Source organism: Heterocephalus glaber, unplaced genomic scaffold (assembly GCF_053883595.1).
Source record: "Heterocephalus glaber isolate CG9 unplaced genomic scaffold, H.glaber_assembly_v1.0 deba00001452, whole genome shotgun sequence".
NCBI lineage: Eukaryota > Metazoa > Chordata > Mammalia > Rodentia > Bathyergidae > Heterocephalus > Heterocephalus glaber.
In genome coordinates, this window is record NW_028258302.1 from 23,036,678 (window position 1) to 23,048,807 (window position 12,130).

Here is a 12,130-nt window from a genome sequence, read left to right on the forward strand (position 1 = left end):
CTATGCCATTTCATACCAGGCACTTCAGCATCTTAGATTTTGGGACCCACAGGGGTCCAGACTCCACTCCCAGGACCTTGAAGGATGACTGGATTTATTTCATTCTGTGTCCCACAGGGGACTGTACTCTCGCAGACAGAAACCCCATGTAGCTCCTTCACCACGAAGTCCCTACTGCCTAGCACAGCCCCCAAAACATAACATTTTGTCAAAAGCATGTTAACTTAGTAAGAAATCAAGCTTGCCTGAAGACCTAGGATGAACGGAGGGGATGTGGTGGTAGAAAGACAGGACAGCTGACTCTTATGCATTCTGCTCGGTGATGACCACTGTGCCCAGGCCACCACCAGGCTCCCCAACACTCACTCCCCTGCACCTCCCAAGGGGCTGCCACCCTGCCCTGGCCACCACAGGAGCCAACACTGGTTCCAAAAGAGAAGTTTATTTGCACACGTAAAACAAGGCCCATGTGGGCGGGAAGGCACTCCGGGTCCCCTGTAGCCGAAAGCCTCTCCCTGGCCACGAAGGGTCTAAGGACTAGAAACTTCAACTGTCCCCACCCTCCCTCCCAACCCCCACTCAAAAATAATCAGGACTCTTGCAAAGGGTCCCATTCTCTTCCCCAGTTAAAACCCAAATGACCAAGGATGCGACAGCCCAAGGAAGATGACTGTGAAAGCCAAATGGCTGTCAGGCAGGGAGGTGACAGACAGCCACTCTCACCCTAAAGACACCCCCTGGAAGCACTGACCATGTAGGGATTCTGGGGACGACACTGGTCCTTCCTTGGATCCAACTCTTGGCATAAGATGTAACCTTGAACCTAAAACAATCCCTCTGGCCCTCCTGGTTCCACAGCCAGCACCCCACCCCACTCTATGGCTGAAATCAGTCCCCTGAGCCCATGTGACAAGAGCCAGTCAGTGGGTCACAGCCTCATGCTTTCCAGATACTCCTGCCTGGGCATCCACTGGGACCTGTAGCTAGAAAGGTGGGCCACCACCGAGGCACCCAGCCACACGCTGAAGTGCCTTTTCTCATTCATCCATACGGTGGCCTCGTAGGGAGAGTGACCCGAGTTCAGCTCCTGGGACAGGCGCTCGGTGAAGCCAGGGTACAGGCTGTTCCCACCACAGGGCACCACGTGGGACATGAGCATTTTCTGCCAGAGGACCTCACAGGACTCGATGGAATCCACCAGGGCTTGGGAGATGCTGGGGCCCTGCAGCCCGAACACCTGCGGGTGAAAGAACATCTCAGGGGCCATGAGCTCCAGGGGTGTCAGCTCCACAGGGCTGCCATCTGGGAGGTAGAAGGTGTTTTCCTCATTGGAGCCACAGGACAGGTCCTGGTTGAAGTCTAGTGGCTCCTGTAGACTATTTGGCACATAGCATTTCCTCATCTGTATCATGGCCACAGAGTCCATCTGGGAAAGGTTGTGCTTGTCATATTTTTCCTTAAAGATGCTCTTGAAGAGGTAAGTGGAGAGGTCCTCACTGCCAAACTCCAGAGTCCGCTTGCTGTTGGGCAGCGGGCACCCCAGAAGGAAGGACTCCACTTGGGTCAGGCCATAGCCCGAGTCGACCACCACGCCAGTAAGGAGTCCTGAGGCATACAGGGACATCTCCAGCTGGTCAGCCAGGAACAGAGACGGCACTTCCAGTACCTCAAACATGATCTGCAACATGGGAGAAGACATTCAGTGTATTTTCCCCAACCCTGGACTCCAATCAATTGCTGTTTCTCCCATGTCTAAGACATGAGCTCTGCTCTCAACCTGAGAAGGCACAGAGCTATGTTCTCAGGGGACTCTGGGACTGCCCCTGGGAGGCTGAGCTCAGGACCCTGGGTACACATGCTGTGGGAACCAGGGAGGGGCTCTGGAGTATTCGGAACAAGAGCTGAAGGCACCTTCGGGAGCTTGGTTAGCAATCATCTTTTAGAAGACTGTTGTGATGGCAAGGTGGGAAGACCCAGCAGGTACAGGAAACAGAGCCAGGACTTAGGGCCATGTGAGCAGTGAGAGGAAGTGGAGAGAAGGGCCAGATCAGATATGCAGCCTCCACCACCTCTTCAGAAGAAGGAAGAAGAGCACAGAAAAGAAGAAAGTGAGCCAGGCCTGGGGGTGCATGCCTGTAATCCCAGCATGCTGGGAGGCTGAGGCAGGAGCGTCACTAGTTTGAATCCAGCCTGAGTAACGTAGAGAGACCCTATCTCAAAATAAAAGCAGGTGGGGATGCAGCTTAGGGGGAGGCCTGGATCCAATCCCCAGTACAGAAGGAAAAGGTGCTTCACAGTTGTGGCTGAAAACAGTGGAGGTAGAAAGAGAAAAAGAAAACATACTGCTGCCTGGTAGGAGAAGCTGCATATGCTCCTCTAAATAAAACCTGCCACATGTCACAAAAACACTGGAAATCTGATATTCAGGGTTTGGCAAGGTCCCCAGAACCATTTTCTTCTCTGCCCATCACACTGTGGATTCCTACAGAGTCCCCTCCCCAATCCCCAACTCTGGGAACATACCCACACTCTGGATCCGGCAGGTGTGGGGAAGCTGCAGTGTCCTCTACATCACTGGCCTCTCCCTTCCCTCCCACTTGTACTTCCCGTCCAGTTGCTCCACCTTCCCTGCAGTGGGGGCTCCCTCCATTCCCAACCTTATTACCCACCACCATCCACAGTAAAACAGCAGCCCAAATCCTCTTTTTACCAAGAAAAGCCCCACTGACAACTCTCCAGGAGCTTCCAGTCCTGCAGGGCAGGGTTGGCAAGTACTTTCCTTAACAGGCTCCAGAGTCAGGAAGTCCACATTTAGCCACTGTATGCAAGATGCCCAGCTGAGTTTGAATTTCAGAGAAACAACAAGTATTTGAGTATATGTATGCCCCCTGTACCATTTGGGACAAACTCATATTAAGACATTATCTGTTATTTATCTAACATTCAAATCTAACTAGGCATCAAGTATTTCATTTAGAAAACCCTCAACAGTAAACATTTCAGACTTTACAAATCAGACATTCTTTATCACTATTCAACTCTGCTGACCAAATGGGGAAGCAGCCACAGGTACAATGTCAATGAGTGGGAGTAGCTGTGTTCCAATAAAACTTTATTTGCAAAAACAAGCGGTGGCCCAGATTTAGTTCCCGGGTAAGGATGGTTTGCCAACTGTTGGTTCTGAGTAAAATTCAGGTGTTCCCCACAGCCTAGAAGGCCTGTGAGGTCCAGCCTCACCATGCTACTTGCCTCTGGCCCTTAACCCCAAGTCACTGGGCTCCACTGTCACTGGCTGAAATCACCTCCCCCAAGAAGCCTTCCCTGATCAACCTCTCCACCGGGTACCCATCACCCCACCTCATTTCACTTCCAGAACTGCTCACTGTCTGAGATTCCCATCTGTTAACTTCTTCCTGGTTAAGTCTTCCCCAGAATGCAAATTGTGGGAGGGCCAGGGTATAGTCTATGAGCATTCATGGAGCCTGTGAGCAAGCATCTAGCATCTTCCCTTTCCACTGAGTGTTTTAATTTCCTGTCTGTCTCCAGGAGTCTAGCACCACGCCGGGCCTATGCTATGTCCTCTATAAACATCCAACAATTACCTAAAGGTAATTATCTAAAAAGCAGTGCCAAGCCGGGGATTTAGCTCAGTGGTTCCGCCGCTTGCCTTGTAAGCACAAGGACCCGAGTTCGATCCCCGGTACCAAAAAATTAAAAAAAAAAAAAAAAATTTAAAATAAATAAATAAATAACTGAATAGCAGTGCCCAATTGTATCAGACACACAGTGCCACCTCCCCCACCTCCGAAGGCCTCACCTCCAGGGTCTTCTTGCGGGCTGCAGGCTCCTTCAGCGGGAAGTCCGTGAGCATCACAGGACAGTCCTCGAGTTCCTCCTTGTGGTGCTGCAGCACGCAGGTCCAGATGTGCTCCACGCCTTCCCAGTTGATGACGTGGCCACGCTCGATGGGGTGGCTGAAGGTGTCAGGGTTGCAGGGGTCGATGCCCAGGCTCACCTGTCTCTGGGCGTAGCTGGGGCCGGGGTTCTCCTGGCAGGGGATGTAGTTCACGATGCTTGGAATGATCAGCTGGGGGTAGTTCCACCCCGACCAGCCAGACTTCAGAAAGCCAGACCCATGGTCTATGATGATGGTTTTGGCAGCCATGGCAGAGGCAGAGGTGGCGGGTCTTTTCCACTCAGGTTCCCCAAGGGGCTTTGGTAAACTAGTGCCACCTGTGGAAGGAAAGGATGGTTCCTTGTGGGCCATTTCTGGCTGCCTGGGCTGCTTCCTGCCCTCCACCCAGAGTCAAACCCTGAATGTGTCCGTTCTTCCTTCCAAGCCTCTGCACAAACTGTAACCCACACCTGGCACATTCACCCCATTCCAAATTCCCAGTCAACCTCTGAGGCCCACCCATTGCGCTGTCACGTCCGTCCTGCCACCATGTGGCTCCCATCACACTTTCCATGCACCTGTTGTGTCAGGCAGACACATGAGTGCCACAGTAGTGCAGTCTGAGTCTGATCACTTGTTGTAGACTCAGCAAGAAGCTGTCCCATAGGAAGGACTTGACAGACACGGACTGCCTGCTCAGAGGCACAGGAGCAGGCAGTGGCAGCCTCAAGAGCCACCAGCTTCGAGGATAACAATGCCATGGCAACAGAGTGGCAGGAGCAGTGACAGTGGGGATGGTGATGGTGACAGGCATTTCTAGAGCACATCCCCTCTACCCAGTGCTGTGAGGAACATCTGCTCGTAAGGTGCTATGTAAAAGTGCCATTTCTGCCAGCTACAGATGTTCAAACACCACAAGCTTCCAGTTTCATCAGATGCATGGACTCACTCCATCTCTCCGTGATCTATACGGCAACTATCATCATCACATCTGCTTTGCAGACAGGGAAATTGAGGCACAGAGGGGTAAAGGTACTTCCCCAGGGCTATACAACTGACAAAACCAGGGTTAAGGGTTAAACCCAAACCAGATTCCCAAGAGCACAGGCCCACAAAGATGGGGCCTGGACCCAAGCCGAGCCGCTATTGGGTTCTGGAGGCACAGCTTTCCTCATCCGGAAAGGGGTGGGGACAGCAGGCCCGTGCTCAGAAGTGAGGTGTCCCTTCTGCCTGATTTCCAGGTTTACAAGGAAACTGCAGTGGCCAGGACAGTACTGGTGCAAGGAGAGTCACAGAGACCCACAGAAGCGAGCGGGGAGTCCAGGACCAGAGCCACACAGACAAGGTCAAAGAACCTCTGCCAAGAATGGTCAGATGCAGGAAGGATGGCCTCAGGATCAATGGCAGGAAACAGCTGAACATCCGCATGTGAAAAGGAGGAATACCGAGGAGAAAAATACCCTCAGTCCACATGACAGCTCATAAAACATAAATTCAAAGCCAGGTGCAGTGGTGCACACCCATAATGCTGGCATTCTGGAAAGATGAGGCAGGAGGATACAAGTTAGACCCCAACCTGAGCAACTCAGTAAGATCTTACCCAAAATTTTAAAAAAAGTATAAATGGCTGGGATATAGCTTAGTTGGAATGCCCTGAGTTCAATCCCTCATACCACTTAAAAAAAAAACAAACTCAAAATGGATCATAACATCCTATATAAAACCCCAACTAAGAAACTACTAAATTTATAAAATAAAACACAGGAGAAAAAAGAACACTGTGACTTTAAGGAGGGTAAGTTTTCTCAAACACAAAAGCCTGATCCATAAAAGGCCAAATTGATAAATTTAACTTTGTCAAACTCAAGAACTTTTGCTTTTTGAAGGGCACTGTCCAGAGATTGAAAAAACATTCTCTTTTCATAAAAAGGAGATATTTTTGAATCATATAGATGATAAAAGAACTTAATCCAAAAATAGAACTCTTGAAACCCAATAATAAAAGAAACAGCACAATTTTTAAAGTGAGTTAAAGATTCACACCGTCAGTTTACCAGAGAAGATATGCAAATGGTGAACAAGCACAGGAGATGTTGAATATCATTAGTCAGCAAGAAAATGCTAAATACATGCACCCAGGGGTCTGACTGAAACTGCAGACTGGCCATGCTACGTGCTGGCGAGAAGGGTGAGCAACCAGAACTGCACAGCACTGTTAGCAGGAATAGAAAATGGCACCAGCACTTTGGGAAATGGTGTGGTGGTTCCTTAAAAAGTTAAACACACCCCTACCACATGACCCAACATTTCCCCCCCAGGGTATTTACCCAAGAGAAATAAAGACTTTTATGTTCATGTGAAAATATTCATGTTCTTTATGGTAGATTTGTTCATAATCACCCCAAACTAGAAATAACCCAACTACTGTCCAACTAGGAAAGGATAAAACAAGTTTCATTCGATGGAATTACTCAACAGTGGAAAGCACCCAGCTGCTGAGGCACACAGTGTCATGGATAGGTCTCTGAGGCAGGGAGCTGAGCGAACAAAGCCACATACCAACAGACACATACTGTGATTCCATTCATGTGACAGTCTAGAAATGGTGGAACTGGAAGGACAGAAACAGATGGGTAGCTCTCACCAGCCAGAGGTGATGAGAGAAGCTGAACCCAGGGGGGTCATGGCAGAATGTGGGGCAATGACAGAATTGCACTGTGTCCTGAAGGTGGGTGTGAGTCTATATGTGTTTATCAGAACTCTCAAAACCATACTCTGTTGTTTGTGGTTTCTGCAGTGCTGGGGACTGAACCCAGGGCCTCTCACATGAGAGGCAAATGCTGTGCCTTGGAGCAGGACCTCAGCCTTTTTCCTTTCTTATTTAGGGACTGTGGCTACCCAAGTTGCCCAGGCTGAGCTCGCGTGAGCACTCTTCCTGAACAGCTGAATTACAGTGCGAGCCGCCAGGCCCGGCTATAACTCCGCACATTTTAGCGTGAATTTTCCCCTGAAGTAAAGCTTGTTTAAGGGAAAGCCCAGAGAGCATGGGCACACCCAAGAGGGCATCATGGAATCACCTTACAGGATTCAAAACGCCCTTGGACAGCAGGTTCAAGGCCCAGAGGGGAGCCCTGCAGGGAGTCAGCTCTGCCCCAAGGCCACACTCTGGGCTGCCACCCTCCAATGACACCAACGATCTCTGCTTCCACTTCTGGGTGGCCATTGCAACTGCCCCTCACTGGCCCCGGCCCCTGCTGTCACCAGGCTGGGATCAGATTAGGCTTCTCCACCTGTAACGAGCTCTGACAACAGAGCCGGACAGAGACGTTCCCTCACCTGCTGGCAGGCTGAATGATGGAGCACTGACACTACATCAGCCACGGTGACCGGAACTGGAAGCCTGGGTGACATGCCGGGAAGTGGCTGTGCCACCATCTCCCTTCTCACACCACAAGGGCAGTGACTGCTGGTGACTGACGAAGGCACCCTCACCTGGCACACGGAGTCTCAGCAGACGCAGGCTGGGGATCCCCATCGCAGCTGTCAATCAAGCTCTCACTTGGGGAGGCAGAAAGTGGGGGTTTCCAGGCTGGTGGCCCCAAGGACCCAGCAGGGAGCACGAGGGTGGAGACAGGGCCCTCTCTCCCCAGTCCTGGCACAAAAAGGAAGCTCGGACGGTCTCAGGGAGCCACCGCTGAACAGACACCATCCACATCTTTCCCCTTTTTGTGTCAGTGCACATGGGTTACACAGATTAATGGTCTCCTTTTGGCAGATGTGCACATGGACTGACACACTTTAATCACTTGCCTCCATCACCCCTAGTTTCACATGTTTGGGGGGTTCGATATGTATAATGTATTTTGATCATACTCATGTCCCCTACTATCCACCCTTCTGCCCTCTTCCCCTCCCTCTCCCTCCTACTCCTTTCCTCTTGTCTAATAACAGCCTCCCTTCTACTTCCATATCATCTTTTTTAGATCCCACATATTAGAGAATGTGTGAGATTTGTCTGAGTCTAGTTTATTTCACTCAGCATGATGAGCTCCAGATCCATTCATTTTTCTGCAAATGATAAAATCTCATTCTTTTTTGTGGCTGAATGATCCTCCATTCTGTATATGTACTTTTTTTTAACCGTTCATCTGCTGCTGGGCACTAGACTGGCTCCATACTGTGGCTATCGTGAATTGTGCCACAGTGAGCATGGGTATGCGCGTCTCCCTACGGAAGGCCAGCTTTAATTCCTTTGCATGTATGCCAAGGTGTTAAGGTATAGCTGCATCACAATGGTTCTAATTTTAATTTTTTGAAGAACCTCCATACTGATTTCTGTAATGGCTGTACTAATTTACATTCCCACCAGAGGGATGGAAGGATTCCTTTTTCCTTCCCTGCACCCTGGCCAGCATTTATTGTTCTCTGTATTCTCAGTGACAGCCATTCTGACTGGGGTGTGAGGGAATCTCAGTGTTGTTTTGCTTTGTGGTTCCCTAATGGCTAAAAAAGTTGAACGTCTTTTCATATACCATGAGCCACTTGTACATCTTTTAAGAAGTGTCTGTTCAGTCTTTTTGCCCACTTACTGATTGGGCTATTTGATTTTGGGGGGTATTGTTTCTTCAGTTTTTTTATACATGTAGATATTAACCCCCTGTTGGAAAAGTACCTAGCAAAGATTTTCTCCCATTCCATAGGTTGTCTCTTCACTTTGATTATTGTTTCCCTTGCTGTGCAGAAACTTTTTAATTTGCTGTGGTCTCCTTGGCCATCCTGCTATTATTTCCTGCACTACTGGAGTCCTATTCAGGAAGGCTTTGCCTGTGCCTATGGCTTCAAGTGTCTCCTATGTTTTCTTTCAGCAGTTTCAAAGTTTCATGTCTTATACCTAGGTCTCTGACCAATTTTGAATTGATTTTTGTACAGAGAGATAGGAATCTAGTTTCCATTTTCTGCAAGTGGATATACAGTTTTCCCAGAATCCTTTGTTTAAAAAGATGTCTTTTCTCCAACATATAGTTTTGGTTTCTTTGTCTAGAATCAGATGGCTGTCATTGGCTTATATGTCTATTTCTGTACCAGTACCGTGCTGTTTTTGTTACTAGGACTTTGTAGTAGTATAATTTAAAACCAAGTATTGTGATGCCTCCAGCATTACCCTTGTTGCTTAGGATTGCTATTCTAAGTCATTTATGTTTCCATATGAACTTTAGGACTGTCTTTTCTAGCTCTGTGAAGTATGCTGTTGGTATTATGATGGGGACTGCGCTGAATCTGTAGATGATTTGGGGTGATATAGCCATTTTAACAATAGTAATTCTGCCAATTCATGAACACGGAGGGTCTTTCTTTCCCTCTTCTAGTATCTTCAATTTCTTTCTTGAGTGTTCTGAAATTTTCACTGGAGAGGTCTTTCACTTCTTTGTCATACTGATCCCAAGGTACTTTTTAAAGCTGTCATGAATGAAATTGTTTTCCTGATTCCTTCTCAAGTAGTCTATTATTGGCATATAGAAAAGCAATTAATTTTATATTGATTTTATATCCTGGTACTTTGTTGAATTTATCAGTCCTAGAAGTCTTTGGGCAGAATCTTTAGGGTCTTCTAAGTATAAGATCATAGAATCTGCAAACAAGGATAGTTTGACTTTTTCCTTTCCTATTTGTACCCTTTTTATTGCTTTCTATTCCCTAACTGCTTTAGCTCATTTTAGGCATTTTTACTACCAATCCCTATACACCAAGAACTATTATAGACTGGTATGATTTTTCCCCTTCTGCAATTTAGGTGCTACTAAGAAAGACTGTCTGTAAGCACTGAATCAAACACAGTTCCTGGCTGTGGCTGTACAGTGGGGGAAAGTGAGAGCTGGTGAGGGGCCTGGGGACTTCAAAGGCCCAGAGGCATGGGGTTATAGTACATGGGGCAGTCATAAAAGGCCTCTCTCTAGGGTGACACTAAGCAAGCAAATGGGCCATGGCTACCTAAAGCAGCATTCTACGCCACAGGAATAAACAGCAATTGCAAAGGCCCTGAGGATGGAAGGGCCAGAGGTGTCCCAGGAACAGCCAGGACCCAGTGAGGTGCTGGTGATCTTGGAAGGGCCTCCCAGGCCTCTCTATGGTGCTCACAGAGGTGGGGACTACTGAGGGCTGAGCAGAGTCACAACAAGATCATTCAGGCTGAATGGAGGAACAGACTGTATGGGGCAGGACAGGAGAAGCAGAAGTAAAGGAGGTGGACAGTCCCTGGAGCCCATGGTAAGGTGGCAACCACAAAGAGGGCGAGAAGCGGTCAGATGCTAACACAATCTGCCATCTGTATCTGTGGATTCTGTGCTCGTGGATTTGACTAAGAGTGGCCCGAACATTTTCAGTAAAGCAATGCATCTGCCCTAGACATGGGTGGGCTCTGTGTCATTATTCCCTAAACAACACAGGATAACCACAGGACACACTGTGTTGGGTATCACAGACCTAGAGGACATAACGTACGCAGGAGGTGTGTAGATCACATGCATAGACTACACCATTTTGCATAAGAAACTCAGGCATCTGCAGATTTGGTGTCCCAGGGGGTCCTGAAGCCGATCTCCCAAAGGTACCCAGAGACGACTGTATTGAGAAAGGCTGACACATGGGGATGTGGAGAAAGACTCCAAGACTTTTAGCCTACAGACCCAGAAGAACAAAGTAGTCATTAGTGAGTTGAAGAATACTGGAGAGGAACAGGCTGGAGGTAGGGAGGAAATCAGGCTTTATGCTGCACAGGGTAAGTCTGAGATGCCTGCTAGACTCTTGTGAAGACAGATGTCTGCGCTGAGACAGACAGAGGGTCCTGGAATTTGTGGAATGGGCAGGTCCTAGATGGAGAAGGCTGCACAGGGATTGGTGCGGGTGCAGCCTGGGTCGGGGATCCTGCTGGTCTGGGCTCATCCTGGAGAAGGATCATGAAGAGGACTGGCAGGAGGGACAAGGAGGAAGGAGGGAATCCCAGGGAAAGTGGTGAGCCACAGGCCAAGCCAAGAAAGTGTTCAAGAGGGAGCTGAATGTGCTGAGAGACAAGAGGAAGACAGAGGCATCCACTGGATGTGGCAACACAGATGTCTTTGGTTCCCTTGGCTGGGGCAGTTGCACTGGAGCAGTGTGGGGACACAGCATGACAAGAAGGACAGGAGAAAGGGTAGAAGACTGAGGGGAGCTCCTAAAACTGGCCAGGCCTGCCAAAACATGGAAGTGTTCGAAATCAGGGTATACAACTACTGACACTGCATGTGTTCTGACCCTAGATCAGGGCAAAGAAAAGTGCCCTAAGTACATGGCTACAATGGAGGAACCCCACATTCTCTTCCCTGTGGAATAAGACTAAGGACACCTAAGGACACTGGTGGGGAGACAGCAGGTGGAATGAAGAGGAAAATCAAAGCCTGGAGCAGTGACTGCCCGGGGTAAGGCTCCCACTGCTCTTCCTGGTTCCTCTCCCAGTGCTGACCTGGGCAGGATTCTAGTCTCTCTCCAGGAGTGACTGGTAGCCAAGACAGAGAACACCTGGACACCTGGCCCTGAAACCAGGAAATGCAGTCAAAGCGGAGAAGGAGTGTTAAAGAGAAGGGAGCAGGCAGAGACAGAAACCCCTCGGCACCGGGTATGAGTGGGCTCAGGTCCTGGCTCACCTGTGCAGGTGTGGGCAGATCTGGGCCAGCAGAGGAAGAAAGCCCTTGGGAACTGACATGGGAAACCCCACCTCCAGAGGGCAGGAGGGGGTCACAGTGGAGCCAAACCAATCCTCTGCAGGGGATTCTAACAAAGCAGATGCACGGCATAATACAGGTGGAGGGCACCTTACCCTAAATGCTTTGGACTACAAGTGTTCCAGATTTCAGATTTCTGTGAGTTTTGGAATATTTGCATATATACAATGAGATACCATGGGGACCGGACCCAACTCTAAGCACAAACATCATTTATGTTTCATATGTACATTATACACACAGCTCAAAGGTAATTTTATGTAATGTTTTTAATTTCACAGAAGAAACAAAGTTTCATGGTGTGGAATCTTCCTCTTTATTTTGGACTTTCAGATCAAGGATGCTCAATTTCTATTCAAAATGTCCATTATATAAGTCAGAAGTACTAGGCAAACAAAGAACTAGGAAAATGTGATAATTCTTAAGGAAGAGCCCTGAGATGATCTAGGTGCTGGACTTACCAAAGACACTGGTGGAGGGA

The 12,130-nt window shown here is 48.7% G+C and overlaps 1 protein-coding gene across 2 annotated transcripts in view; it reads right to left on the bottom strand.

The window, feature by feature from the left end:
• Positions 1 to 431: 431 nt before the first annotated feature.
• The window catches only part of Actl8 (actin like 8), a 57,497-nt gene continuing 45,798 nt past the window's right edge, over positions 432 to 12,130 (bottom strand). For both annotated transcript variants that reach the window (XM_004850399.3, XM_021262921.2), the window contains 2 exons: positions 3,818 to 4,233; positions 432 to 1,678 (listed from right to left, as the gene is read on the bottom strand). In XM_004850399.3, the coding sequence (XP_004850456.1) occupies positions 929 to 1,678; positions 3,818 to 4,165 (1,098 nt within the window). In that variant the 5' untranslated portion in view covers positions 4,166 to 4,233 and the 3' untranslated portion in view covers positions 432 to 928. The remainder of the gene's footprint in view (positions 1,679 to 3,817; positions 4,234 to 12,130) is intronic.